General features: G+C 43.6%; 1 protein-coding gene and 1 long non-coding RNA gene across 17 annotated transcripts in view; one reads left to right on the forward strand and one right to left on the reverse strand.

The window, feature by feature from the left end:
- The window catches only part of LOC148055534 (uncharacterized), a 45,780-nt gene that overhangs the window by 21,309 nt on the left and 9,632 nt on the right, over positions 1-14,839 (forward strand). The window contains exon 2 of the long non-coding RNA XR_015705319.1: positions 13,243-14,644. This is a non-coding gene — a long non-coding RNA (uncharacterized LOC148055534). The remainder of the gene's footprint in view (positions 1-13,242; positions 14,645-14,839) is intronic.
- The window catches only part of GABRP (gamma-aminobutyric acid type A receptor subunit pi), a 31,418-nt gene continuing 20,516 nt past the window's right edge, over positions 3,938-14,839 (reverse strand). For all 16 annotated transcript variants that reach the window (XM_087760184.1, XM_087760183.1, XM_087760187.1 and 13 more), the window contains 6 exons: positions 12,750-12,967; positions 11,797-11,879; positions 9,241-9,378; positions 7,777-7,929; positions 7,037-7,230; positions 3,938-6,062 (listed from right to left, as the gene is read on the reverse strand). In XM_087760184.1, coding sequence (XP_087616310.1) covers positions 5,748-6,062; positions 7,037-7,230; positions 7,777-7,929; positions 9,241-9,378; positions 11,797-11,879; positions 12,750-12,967 — 1,101 coding nt within the window. In that variant the 3' untranslated portion in view covers positions 3,938-5,747. The remainder of the gene's footprint in view (positions 6,063-7,036; positions 7,231-7,776; positions 7,930-9,240; positions 9,379-11,796; positions 11,880-12,749; positions 12,968-14,839) is intronic.

Raw genomic sequence — 14,839 nt, forward strand, 5'->3', positions numbered from 1 at the left:
GTTTCTGCATTAAATGCTGACCTACTTGTCCTCAAGTAGATGTCTGAAAGCACAAGCTGTCTTGAAGAGCTGGTCTGGTCTTATATTTGTCATTACATTTCGTGACAACTGACACAAATCTAAATCTGCACTAAAGAGGCTTTCTATTAAGTGACTAATTCAGCTTATAGAAAATACCAGTTAAATGGCAGTATCCATTGATGCTGCAGGAGTGGATTGCTCTCATATCAGTAGAAGGAAAAGGATGCCGCTGTCTTGCTGCTCTCCTGTACCACAGCACGTTGCAAAGGTAGACCTGCTGGTGCTTGTGCTTTAGAGCCGGGGGCTGTGGACTGCAGGGAAGGACAATGGCAGGACATCTCTGGGAAAATCTGAACTGACAGTATAAAGCCAAAACTTACTGTCTTCTTGCGGGGGGTGGGGGGGGAATAATCTCTATATTTAAAACAAGGCACTGCAGGTGGGCACAGGTCTCAAACTGGATAAACTTAAAGTTCTGGACTGGTGGGAGGACTTGGTCCTACAGCAGTGATGAGAGCCATCTGCATGGTCCGACCCTACCTGTGGAGCTTTAATTCCATGTTTTCTGAAGTTTGAGGATTTGTTTTCTGGGGGTCTCAATCCAATAAAAACATAATAGAGTACCAAATTAATAAAAAATCCACATGTTTTGTAATTTAGTGGAACTAAAAAAACATGAAAACAAATACAGGCCATTTCCATCCAAATCCTTCTGGTAGAGGTTTGGGTAAATGGAGGGACTCTGCAATGTGACTGAAAATAAAACCCCTACAACATACTGGAAGAACCAAAACCAGATGAATTCTGGATTCACAGGCGTCCAGAGGGGCAAGTTCTCAGGTCATGCCTCCAGACAGTTCAGTGCTAAGCAGATGCCGCTGCCCAGCAGACCCAGCTGGAGCCTTGTCCCTGTAAAGGCAGGAGTCAGGACCTCATCATGCTGGTATACCCTGAATCTCAAAATCTCTTCTGTTTCAATACTGTGCCAGTATACACACGTTTCTGCTTAGAATCTGGGATCTCCCTGTAGAGTACGCTAACGTTATCCAAAAGCCTTTCTTTTTGGAGGAGAAAAACCAACTCTGTATCTAGAACTAAATTTGCTTCCTCTTAGTTCACAGTTCATAACTCCTCTGTTCATTTAGCTTACTAGCAGGGATGAACACCCAAATGTTAGCTCCCAAAATATGGCTTTCTTGTTTGCAGTCGTAAGTACCTGCACTAATCTGATGAAGAAAGTAAGACATAACACAAGTTTTTGTGCCCAACCAAAGCAGCTTGCAGTTCAATATTGAATTCTCCTGGTGAATTGCTAAGTGCTAAATTGCTAAACACAGTTAAAAGAGTTTCAAACCACATGAACTTTGAAGAAACCTGCAGTCTGTTTGAGACACAGATCTCAAAAGGGCAAGGGGAAAGAAAGGAAAATGCATCAAATTATTCATTACAGACTTAACACTCACCTCAGATTAACAAGAAGCCCATTGTCTGATCCCAAGTGTAACAACAGGCTGTAATTTAAAACAGCTTTTATTCATTAATGAATGGAAAAGTTATTTCAGTGAGAATACGGAGAAAACCTATGCCAATTACCAGCACCAAACAATCTTTCCTTGTAAAGACATGGCTTGCTGGCTGGCTGCGTGTTGTGACACTAAATGCAGTAAGCAAATGAGAGTGGTTTCTGCTACCAATTCAATCAGTAGGTTTGAAATGGAATTAACCTTTTAAAAATGCAAAGTATTCCTTACAGCAGATGGTAGTGTTTGCATATACAAATACCTCTTAGAAATCATAATGTAAACCACATGCTCTGAAACAATAGGATTCCTGAGCTGAACCCTTCATCCTCCTGAAAATGAAAAATAACGCTCTCCAAGCTCGGACCGGTGGCTGCTGCGGCAGGGTGAAGTGGGCACAAGAAGAGTTAGGGGAAAAACAAGGGTGGGGGACACAGAAGGAAGCAGGGGGATGTTGGGATGTACTAAAAGGTGGTATTTCTCTATCACTCACTGCTACACTCTTAGACATCTAGAGGAGGGCTGCCGATAGCCTGTACTAGCCTCTTTTACCTCTCCTCTATAGTGCAGCTCCTTCATATTTTAAACTGCATAAACTACTCCCCAAAATGCTTTATGCTGCTGTGGCCAGACTGCTTTTGGTCCCTGTGCTAGCTAGGGCGACTCTCCATAGCATATTATGAGGCTTTATATTCCTCTGGGTTGCACCAGATACAAGCATTTGCATCTCTTGAAAGCTCCTCAAGTTACCCGCGCTGCCTGACTGCTGCTCGCTATCTGTCATGCTTTCCTGTGCTAACACACGTTCACAAGCCGCAAAGGCTTAAAGTAAGTGCAAATATTCTTAAAAAGAGACAAAGATTCCAGAAGCTGCAGCTTTAGGAAGTACGTGTAAGGAAAGGTTACAGCAGACAAGAACATCACTGCAAAGCAGAATTATCTCAAAAAGCAGGTCCGTCCTTTCCTCCATACATTCACGTTCTGCCAAGAGCACAAACAAACTGGCACCGTGGTGGCATAGTAGGCGTTAGGGGTAACTCTGTCCTGTGGCTTGTCCAGATCTGTGGTGCCAGGTTCCCTCAGAGCTATAGGGCAGATGTGGGCGGTGGGAGGTGAAACAGCTCCCAGCTCAGGAACCATCAGCCTGGAGGCTCTTCCAGAGAGTAGGCTGCCACTCAAAACCTCTCCTGTTCCCTGTAGAGCCTATGTGAGGCTGAACCCTTAAGCAAAACAGCAAAATTGCTGTGTACAGTGCTTACCTGTGGTTTTGTTCTCACCTGCAGCTTACGTGTTACGTACCAGTCCTTTGCGGGAAAGGCTAATTTTCCGTTGGTGTCTGCCAAGATGTCGGGGCTTATCTTCACACACCAGTGACACGGATGGTGCTCTGTGCTCCGTACCTATCAGGATATGAAAGTCTCACTTGAATTCAGTGGTGCTTCCAGTTTGTGTTGGACAACACCTGAAAGAGACAGGAAAGACTTACTCGGTTCTGTGCAGTGCATCATCTTGACTGCTCTGAAGGGCATATCTGGGCTCACAGTGCTCATCCGTCACTGCCCTCTGCCCAGCGTGGGATGACAGCAACACCAGTAATCACACCAGGCTGCTCCAGGACATCAGTGAGCTAAGCTGACTTGCTTCACTGTAGGATGTATTAGCAAAAACTAATTTTGGTCCCTCTGACGTGCCTGAGGTACCTGCAGTAGGATAGAGGCTAGGTGGCTTGCTTACCGCCGCTTCCTTTCCATACCTAGTCCTTGACCGAGCATCAGCTTGACCACTGAAATGGCCTTAGGACCCCTCTGTGTGCACCCCACTGAGGCCAGAGTTAATATCTTGTGTTATAGCAGGGCTATATAGGGAGACAATCATGCGTGAGGTGTATTAAAGTGGTGAAGTCTATCAATGAGAGAGAAAATTGTATGTAGGAACAAATAAAGCAGGAGTCCATACTTTCTAGATTTTAGGAGTTTCTGAAGTAAAATGTTTCCCTTGGCTCTTTAAGAATATTCTCATAAAGTACCTGAAAAAAAAAAAACAAACAACTCCTTCCCCTACTACCTTCCGTCCCTCCCTTTGTTCTTGAAGTTACCAAAATCGGCAATAAATAAGAATAGACAGAGCTGACACTTCTCAAGACAACATGCTGTTCGCTAGGCCAGGTCAATAAAAAACATTTTGCTGCGGAGAGGTATGACTTAGAACAAGTCCTGAGCAACTTCAAAGCAGCAAAGTTGTGATGAAAGCTGCATCTAATGAAAGCAAGCCTTGCGAGTGGCAGTCTGCTCTAACGTACAAAGAAATTCCTTTTGTTAACATTAATATTTGGCAGCCGGTGTAGAACACGTTAGGGCATTTTAGTTGTGTTTTAAAGAAAGAAATTGACACAGAAAGAAGGTAATGATTTTTTTAATAGAGGATCTCTCTGGGGGTTTGTTTTCATATCCCAAACATTCACTTTATTACATTTTATGGAATGGACTTTAAATGCCAGTATATACAAGCCAACATTTCATTATTGGAGTTTGTGTTTATTCGCTTGCCATTGTCAGTCTGTTCCCCTTTGTCTTCTTGTGCTGCTCTTTGTAAAAGCGATGATTTATGAATACGTGGTTTAGATCCTTCACAATATAGTGTGGTAAAGTGGTTCGATAAAAAGTTATTAAAGTAAAAAAAATCTATAGTTTTGCGTGCTTTGCCCACCTTCTATAGGAACCCCGAGTAAGAGACTCATACTAAGCAAACACTGCATGCATGAGACTGTAATATAAGCTACACGCTGAGAGGCCTCGCTCAGCCAAAACTCCTGCTGAACGGTAGCCACTGCAGGCAATTACAGTTTTGCCTACATAACTGCAGGATTACGCCCTCAAAGTTATGAAAGTTGCATAGACCAAAAAGGGGGGGGGGGGGGGGAATCTGCCATAAAACATTCATTTTAAAATCAGGAAATAAAGACTTCCAGTAGCCTTAAGCTACATTGAGAACCAAATGGCATTTGGTTCTCAAACATAAGCGTGTGCATGCCGCATATTTAATTTATTTTTAAAACAAAGCTCTCAGTCCTGCTGATTGCAGGATAAACAAAGCTGACTGGCAGTGTCCAGAGCCCACTTGGAATCTGAATTTCTGCAGAAACGTAACACTGTTTCAGCCTAAAATAGAGAGTGAAAGGCTGATTTAGACTGTCGTACCTCAGCCCACGCATGGGTTTTTCACCCAGCAGCACTGCTGACTTGCCACAGCTGCACAGCCACATAAAAGAGGGGATGACAAATTGGCCACTCTTGCGTATGGCTGGCAAGCAACAAGAGCTGCTTACAGCATTGAAAGCTGAAGGAGGCACTCTCCGGGATGAAAACTAATTTGTGAGGAAGACGTGGAAGGTGGTACAATCTGTTCAACTGCAGCACAACAGGAAGATTATAAGAGATGGGTTACAAAACAATTCTGCTGCTTATATTTCGTGTTCCCAAATCTCTGAAAAAATGCAGCTCTACAAATAAAAGCCCTCCTCCTGTCTCAGGGGTGGATAACTTCAGCAAGGAAGGATTACCTCAATGAGTCTGACAGGTGTTAAAAGCAATGAAGCATGCTGCTGCGCCAATGCCAGCAGCACCAAAATCACTGGTCTGGCACCGCATCACCCCCGGGACAAGGAAGCACCGTGCACGGAAGCCGTTCCTCTGCGCCCGGCACACTGCTGCCTTTGGGTGCTCTTGCTTGAACAGAGGAGCTATTGAGACCGCAATCACAGTGCCTCTGTTACCGTTATCTCTGGCAAACAAAGAATAACAGCTATAATCCTACATCCTCTTAGAGATCTAAACTAGAAGGTTCCAGCCTGCTTCGGACTACCAAGATAATTTTGCCACCTGCAGTGCTCTGTGGCCTGCCACGTGCAGTCCTACACACCCGTCTCCGGCCAGATGAGAGGCTGGATGCTGGAATGAAAATCAGGTACGAGCACAAGAGCCCAGCACAGCCACTCAGCTGAACAAGCCGTTTTCCAGAGTCAATGTTGCTAATGCTGAAGCACCAAGGCTTTGCATCTTGCATACCTCACACAGTCTTCTGCTCTGTACCTCAGGAAACACAACAGAGCATTTTGTCCACGTTGGATTTGCTGAGGTTAGATGCCTAGATGCCCATTGGCAAGATTCCTCTCCTGCTGAAGTAAGAGAACGAAGCAACTCATTTCTACTAAAAATATAGGTAATAAGCCCAATAAAACACATTGACCAGCATGAAAAACAAAGGGAAAAGCAATTTGGAGTAGTGATCTACATTGCTGGGGTTCTGGATTGTGAAATAACCAATAATCCTGTGCATTTTGTTTCTCAAGACGCATTTGATTTTCTCATGAGTTTTCATGGTCAGGTCACTGCAGTTAACATTGTCGCTGGAAATCTCAATGCTTGTAAAGCTGATTTTCCGTTTATAGCTGGCGATGGAGCTGTTGAGGATGTTAGTGATGTTGACTTCTTCCATTTCTTTAGTGAGTTCATTTGCAGGCCCCTAGGAAACAAGAGCGTACAGTTAATTTTAGGGTTTGTCTTCTCTGGCAGCAGCAAAGTGCTTTAATCAATAAGGAGACCAGAAGGATAAAGGTAAAAGAACGCGGCTTCCTATGTGTTCATCCCAACGTTCAAACGTACCTTTCAGCTGCTGCCTAGTTTTAGGAGTGCCTGAAGTCCCAGAGATGCCTGTGTTTCCACCACTGTATTTCTAGAGGTGTTTTGAGATCTTTGAGCAAGTCTCACTCTATGTCACTGAGCAACCCGACATCCATCTCTTCACATCTACACAGTAACTTAGTGGCTGGGGAACTCAGCATTGAGGTGGGAAACCTCTTTTCTCTCTGACAGGACTTGGACCCTCGATGACCGCTGGACTATAATCATACTTGACTATTTAATTTCTTGCACTAAAGCAGAGCACTTTGAACAATTCACTCTCTCTCGCAACGCCTCCCCGAACACTGTGGGACTGGTGTTTGGGACTGTGTTCAGGGAAGGGAGGAAGCAACATTCAGCTTTCCTCTGGTAGAGGAAATTACTTTCCAGATCAGCGTCCTAATCAAAGTTATTCCATAGAAGAGGAAAGAGGTGTGTTATACTGGCTCTTCTTTGGCGGCATTTTGAAAGGAACAGAGGTGCTTCGTGCTCTCACATGAGCTCAGCTCAGGGCTACAGACCCGATTCTGGTGGTAGACCAAAGTACCTTCCTGAATGTGGTCCTACGAATCTAACGCGACTGTCAGCTAAGGCTGCTGCTCTTTCGGCTGGCGTGCAGAAGTCTACGTCAGAGACACAGCGCTCTAGTGCTATTCACGCGTTTGTCACCGACTCTAAATTTTTGTGTGCAGCAATTAGGAGAAGCGATTGTTACTGTATCCGTAACAGGAAGACCATTTGTCTTATTCAGTTAATGGAGGACTAATTATTGTCGATCCAAGGCAACTAGGCTTATTAAGGTAGATCAGGCTTTACCTCTTGAGGTGCTTTAGCTGCACACTTTTGCGATGAGCTGTAGTGAGCCACTGCATATTCTACGAGGGCACCAAAGATGAAGCTGAAGCAGATGCCGAGGTAAACGTCAATGGCCTTAATGAAACAGTTGGTTTTTGAAAGTGAACTTCGTGAGCCGATCATCAGAGTTGTCATGGAAAGCACCGTCGTTACTCCTTGGAAAAAAGAAAAGGAAAGATCTTCTCTTGTGGACACTTCGGAAAAGGCTTGGCCTATCCTTCTGCACATGTTGTCACTCTCTATTGCTAGTCAGATAGGGCGCATCACTTCTTACTAAATCCAAATTATCCATCAACTGAAACGCTTTTGTAGCTCTAGCTACTAGCTTCGCACAGGCTCTCCCTGCCTTTCACAGCTTGGCTCCAATAGGCACTTGGCTCTTTTATTTTTCTTGCTTTCAGTAAAAAAATCCCCCCCTCCCTGCCCCCGCCAGAGCACATCACAAAGAACGTGTCCTCTGCTCTCTGCTGGGGATCTACCGGGAGCCTTGGCCATACGCGGCTCTGCAGGTGGGCAAGTGTGCCAGCCACAGCCCATCCTCCACGCTTCATACTGCTAACCCAGCTCTGCCACAAGTAAAAGCAGAACACGAGCAGACCATTTATCACCGAGCGGGGAGCTCAAGAAAACTACCATCTACCCAGGCCTCAGGGGCTCCCCTGCCTGCTTAAATCTTCTCCCTTCCTCAGGCAGTAACTCACCAATGCAGGTTCTTGCAGGCACTGAATCCAGCGTTATCCAAAAAGACACCCAGGACAACATGACAAGCAGAGTGGAGGGCACATAGGTCTCCAAAATGAAGTAAAGGACGTTTCTTCTCAGCTCAAACTGCAGTATCAGTCGTGGGTAACTGCCTGTTCACGAAAGGAAGAAACACAGTGAAGATGAGATTCCCAAGGACACCTGAACTGAAACTGGGACAGCCCAGCACCAGCCCTTCAGCTGACCTACGGCAGCAGAGCTGCACTGAAATCGCGGGAGATGCGTTACTTACGCAAGCTTGACTTCTTGCCTCGGAGGTCTTACTTATCTAACGTATCCCAGACAAGAGGACGCATACAGACAGCGTTGCTGGACAAGAGACATCTAAAACAACGCGTGGCTTGCAAAGGGGCTCCCAAACTTAATCCACAGTGAAAACATTTTATACCAGTGTCTTAACTCAGAGTAGAGCAGGGCTGATGCTTTCATCTATTCTCTCGTACTCAGCACAGCACGTTTTTCCCAATAACCGCTTTGAAGGGGCATTGCCAAGTTCAGGCTTATCTGATGGCTGGGAAATAAAAGATTTTTCTCTCGGTTTCAGCAGGCTCTGGCTCACATCCCAAAGCATCCCAATATCTTATCATCACAGGGAGTTAGACCCCCTGTATTCATTAGTAATTTGTGATCTTTGATAACTGCGTCTTTTTGTGCTCAAAAAAATTCAGTCCTTTAAAATCGATTTCTTGTAATACTGACACAAGGGTTCTGGGGCTGGACTGCTAGTATTTTCAGGAGATATTTCTGCTGTTTGAACAATAGTTCTCTGAAACATAGAAACAAACCCCATGTTGTTTGTGGGCTGTGTACACTACAGTAAACAACAAAACATTGTTATTTTCAAAACCTGGTCATTCTAAGGAAGTTTTGCCCCCTTTCCTAGCGTCTGTGATTGGAGAGGAGAGTATTTACACTGATAACGAAAAAGACATTGAATTCTGATGTACAAAGGGATCTTATTCCATCATGATAGAATTGTAATTTACAAACAAAAGTACATTTTAAAAGTTAATTTTACTCCCAGTTACCGTAAACACGGCTCTCTGCAGTATTTATAGTCAGCACAGCTGGGAGGAAGGGAGAGAGTTTCTTCAGGTATGTGTGGAGAAAAAAAGAAGGAGAATTTAAAAAAAAAAAGCCAAAAAAGATAATTGAAAATCCATCAAGCGAATATAGTATATTAAAAACCCCATCTTTCCGTGGATTTCCATCTTGCAGAATATCCTGATTGCAACTAATTGGATTTCACCATCTTTCTGTCCATCTCTTTTTGTGAAATTAAGATTTGCTAAAGACTCCGCTGGTTCAGGCTTGAGTCAAAAGATCCTGGCCCACAGAAGGGAAGGGAGGTGGGGGGAGAAATACTTGAGAGCTTTTCTTGCCTTTCTCTTTCACTGATTTACCTGTTTCCTGCTGTGACTTCGAGACCAGGGTATAATAACGTTCCACTGTGTACTGAGAGAGTCGCAACTTCTCTATGCCATGGACAGAGTCATTTCCCCTCAGCCACGTGAAGGTGACATCGTTTTCATCGTATCCCCCTAAGGAGAACATAAAGGCCCACGTTACTGTGGTTTAGCCCATAAAAGCCCAGCTCTTGCCCTGCCCTGCCTCCCGAGTGGGAACAGAAGCACGATCCAGGCGTTGTAGGCCGGACAAAGACCCTCTTAACTGTGTCAGGCTCCGGGTGGATGTTGGCTGTTGTTTCATTGCTGTACTTTCAGTCTGCTGGTTCAGGTTTCAACAGGAACACACGCCACTGTGAATGATGCATAACACGCAAGGCTGCCGAGAACCTATTTCAATTGTTTACATGGGGTATTTCTATTTTAAAATATTTTAACATTTTAAAAGATAATATATTCCTGTCATCTGCACGTTGATTATATGCAGCAGGATGAAACTGCTGCAGCGATCGACCCTCGAACACGGTCGTCCTCGGTCATGAGAGGAGAGCAGGAGAAATGCAGTGGTTAAAAACAGAATACAGATGCCATTGAGCCCCCTGCCAGGCAGCAGAAGCACATTTCACTGAATCGTCTATTCGAGTGCTTAAAAATACCAGAAAAGGCGTTTTCAGTTAGTGGAGAGCTTAGAGCCGAGACTGCTATGTGGTTATGAACAAGGCTCTTCTGACTGGGTATGTGTTGTCCGGAAAACTCACTCATAAAAAGCAGCTTTTTCTACAAATCATTCCTCCTATCCCCAAAGGCTTGAAGTTACTGAGGACAAATAAATGCATCCGACCATTAGGTAACACTGAATTCCTGCCTCAGAACGGTGGGACAGATGAGATCAACAATTCAAGCAGTTATCAGTAAACTCCATATATGCTGGCTGAGTAATTGCCTCCGGGAATGTAAATGATGGCATAACATTGACCTCAGGTTGGACTGAGGGATACCTCAGTCTGAGGGATAAAGCTTGTACTGAGTCACCAGCCTGCCCTTCACTTCAGAAATTTCACTTAATTTAGGAAACAAGCCCATCAGTCTCACTGATTTCATTCTTTTATTAAGTGCCCTTCTTCGAGAAAATGAGTAGGGACGCTTTGATTCTGATAATAACCTGTTCGTCCTGGTAGAAGGAATAAGATGCAGTGGCAGCTCTATTTTTATCTAATTGTGTTTTCTTATTAGACACAAATTACCAGAGCTTGAGTGTGATGAACTCCTAAATTAGGTGTCCAGGGTATGAATCCCTGCGTAGAATCCTAAGCATGTGACTTTTCAAAGTTTCTAAGCAGTTTTATAAATTGTGGCTACTCAGGAAAATTTTATAATAAATGATAGATTGTTGTTAATTCATCTGGCGTATATTTAAATAGCATTATTTCTGGGCACTTATCCTAATGAAATCTCCAGTGGGCAATGTGCATGTAATTTCATTGGAATTATACAGCAACTGAGCATGATGTAGGACCCAATCACTTTTAAAACAGGCCCAAACAAGCTATGCTTTAGCAGAAGAGGCCAATCATGATTATTTCAGGAGCTATTCTTTGTAATAAAGTTAACCATGGTGAAGTAATATGATTTTAATGTGAAAATAATACGTGCTTCCCTAGGTGCTTCATGCTGCAACCCCAGAAGTCAAAATCTGGCCTTTTCAGTATCAAGATTTCAGATGTTTCTTTTTGTGACATGAAGCGGGAGATGGTTGCTTGCTTGTTGTGGAGCTTCACGGATATGGAACAGCAGCACTGCTCTTGCTGAGCTCCTGGGTAAAAGCCCTGTAGCGTCCTAATTTTTCCTGGAGTCTTTCCCAGGCAGCTTTGCCATGGATGAGCTTTTAATTTAATTGAGAGTAGAACTCACTGATTGTTCCTTTTCTTGAGACTTCCAAGGCTGAGACTCCTCCTGTTGTCCCATCATCTGCATCGCTGTAACAAGACAGCCCTCATGGAGAAGCATGTACCACAAAGCTGGGTTTGCCCTTGGTGTCAGTTCAGGAGTTTGAGAGGCCTGTTCAACTCCTATTCTAGTAACAGCCACCCTTCAGGCTGTCTTCTCCCAGTGGAGGTCTGGGAGGTGCAGCAGGTGGTAGATACCTAAAAATGTGACAAGCTGTTCCTTGCTGTACTCCATCCCATGCACTTACCCCACAAGTTGGTTTTGAAGAAGCTGAGTGTGCTAAAGGGACCGAATTTGGAAAACCAGCTGTTATTACTTCATTCTTTCTGTGCAAAATTGAACTAGCTACACTTTAATAAAAATACTATTTATTACCAGTCTTTTTATATAAATTGCACAGCAACAGGAATCCTCTAAACTGTGAATTACAACACAAGCATTTGAAGAGTGAAGGGAAGTTGTTTTCTTTTGGACATCAGTATCTGCAGGAATAAAAGTCCACTCCCAAAAGCCACTGTGATGAATCCAAATGTTCAAGATGCGTAGTTACATATGAATAAACAAATTTAAAGTCAAGTCATTTTTCTTCTAGAACGTTATACTTACAGCTTTCTAGCTGCAGTCTGCATGTTTGTGTGTCCATGGGATATTTTGACAGGTCCATGTTACAAGCAACAGTAGTAGTGATTCTGTAGGAAGAGAAAGATCTCCGAAAGTTGCAATAAAAGCACATAATGGAATATCTCTGTTTTTCATAGCAAACTAGACCGCTCTGTCATTTAGATAATTTTCACCTATGAAATGAATGGACTGATGTAATCAGAGAGAACCCTCCTTAAGAAGATATGCTCTCTGCAGCCACGCTGATGAAAATGTAATGGAAGGAGGAATTTTGCTTTGCTGCGGTGGGAGATTTAGTGTAGGTTCGCATGTTTTCCAGTGCTACAGTTTGCACATCATAAGTCGTCACCACTTGTCACCTGCGGCACAGTCACTAACTGCACACGTACTCTTGCTCTGATGTGGAGGATAAATGAGTTTTACTTTGCAGCTTTATTTTGCAGTTAAGGTAACTGGGACACAGTTACTGTGAGCTGAGAAGAGATAACACTTTATGGATTGCTAACACAATTACAGTCACATTTCCGCAGTACGTGTACAAATGTGCTTTTTCCTAAAAAGCAGAAATCGTGGCTACATGGCACTGGATAAGCAAATAGTTTCCCACCATCTGTTAAACTGTTACGATGTCCTCCCTCCTTTCCTTCCCTGCCTCCATCTGACTCGACTTGACTTGTCCTGGTAACACCTAAACTCGTGAGCTTTCTGAGCCGGCACCGTGCTCGGGACACGGCGCGTACCATGGTGGGGAACCCTGATCCTCGGCTGGCTCTTCCAGGCGGCCAGAGCAGAGGGTAATGGATCAGAAGAGTATGGTCACAGTTGGCTTGTTGACCCCAAACTCATTACCCGTGGCAGATGGTATCTGCTCCTGTCCGGCATAATTCCGGAAATCTATTCTGAACCAAAATCAGCAGCAAAGGAAAAGGTTGATTTACCTTAAGGCATACAAGATAGTGCCATTAGAGAACAATCTTATGAGGCGGTTCCCCACAGTGACGTCGTGCAGGAAGGACCTTTTTGACTCCACAATGTACGTGTCTGGTACCCAGAGCAATTCCACTAGACGAGCGTCTAGCGTGAAGCTCTTGTTGCCGTGAAAGACCAAGCGGGGGTCTGTCCAGCGCTGCCGCAAATATATAGTAGCTGTGTAATCCTGGGAAAGAGAGAAAAGCCTGTGAGGACGCATGTCCAGAACACCTACACAGCATAGCTGTGGGTATGACCACACATTTGTTCAACCTATTGAAGCTCAGCTTCAAATGCATGCAGTAAATCTGACAGATTTTCATCATAGCTTTGTTCACTGTATTACATTTCTCATATATTTATACTCTAAGGTGTAGTGTTTGAGGACTAAAGATTATACTCATAGTATTTTTTTTTAAACAAGCAATTACTGTAATTGATATTTTTGTGTCCATTTTGCAGGTAAGAAAACAGATGGGAAGTGCACACTTGAGGTCACTCAGCAAGTCACTGACATTAAAAATCAATCATTGTCTAGAGTTGGGAAATTACACGCATACTATAAACAAGATCATGAAAGAGACATCGGCACCTTAGAGAAAAAAGGTAAGCAAATCCAACCTGTTATTTCACCAAGGTCTTAAAAAAACCCCAAACTAATGAAAAAACAAAGCTTGTAGCATCTTTTTTAATAGGGGTTTTGAATCGAAGGATACCAGGATTAACTTGAGTTTAGCCTGCCAAAATCTACCTGCAGCGACTGGAGTATTTTCACAGTGCCCCATCATAAAAGAATAAGCAGTACTCAGCTCTGAAGAGAATTCTTTACTGACCCTTCTGGACAGGCACAGGGCACTGCTGTACTGTTTCCCTTCCTTCCTTATAGATGAAGTAAGTGCAACCAGTAATGCTTTTTATTTTCAAAACATCTCTGTCACAGACAGACTGATACTGGTGATTGTGTTAACAGCACGAAGTCACTGTGTTCTACCACAGATAGGCTGCCTGTCTGTGGAGGATGAAGCAGTTTGTTTCATTTGATCTATAATTTGTAAAACACTTTAAGAGAAAAGGTCTAAATAAGCATCAGGTATCAGCGTTAGCTTTTGCAACTTTTAAAATTTTACTCTCGGCCTGCGACAGAGGAAAAAACATCAAATAATGCACTGTTACGGCTTTCAATACAGTGAATTATAATAGTGACAAAAGTGAAGAATCCTAGGTGATTTCCAGGTTTTATCGAGGCACAGAGTAAGCCTCTGTAATGTTTCCCATGTGGTCAGAGCAATTTAGATGGACCCTCAAGAAGGAAAACTCCAGAACAGGAGCTATTTTACAAGGCCCTTTTATTAAGTTAGAGGTATGCGAATAATTGATTTTGTTGGTTCTGCCCCTACCCGAAATGAATAGCTTTATCAAAGTTACAGTATTTTATTTAGTGAACTTGTTTAATTTATTGGGGGGAGAGGAAAAAAAAAAAAAAGTCAGAGGTCATCTTGAAAATGCTGAAATTAAGTGTTGAAATTGTTCCTGACTGAACTTCTGACTGTTTGGACTGAAACTATTTGCTGAATTCACCCAAGTTGCCCATAGTTTTGGTCAACCTGAAACAGGAGTTTTCAGTGATCAGTGTTTGAAATCCAGCTGTTACCAGAAGTGGAGGGAACCAGACTCATCAGTGGTGGGAAGATGTTCTGTGTATATTTGAATATTTTTTTTTTCTTGAGATGACCAGTCCTTTGAGCCTCAGACTGTGTCGCAGCTCAAAACTTCATTTCTCCTCCTAGAGAAGAAACCCTGTCTGTGTCTTCAGTCAGCACCAGCACGTCCAACAGAGGCCACCCCTACCCTACACAGAGGAAAGGTAAGGGAGAGGCAACACCACACAGGACTGATTTTTTCCGTTTCAAAGGGGCCTGATTTCCAGGAGGTGCTGAGTTTTTGACCAGTAGGACCTTTGGAGCCATCCCTGTTTACTTACAAGCCCACATTACTATGGCATCTATGTAGTTTGCAGTCATAAATGGGCCCTGTTCTCATCACACCCCTGAAACTGGTC

Source organism: Nipponia nippon, unplaced genomic scaffold (genome assembly GCF_047370975.1).
Source record: "Nipponia nippon isolate SJK-2023a ecotype South Korea unplaced genomic scaffold, ASM4737097v1 scaffold_21, whole genome shotgun sequence".
Lineage (NCBI taxonomy): Eukaryota > Metazoa > Chordata > Aves > Pelecaniformes > Threskiornithidae > Nipponia > Nipponia nippon.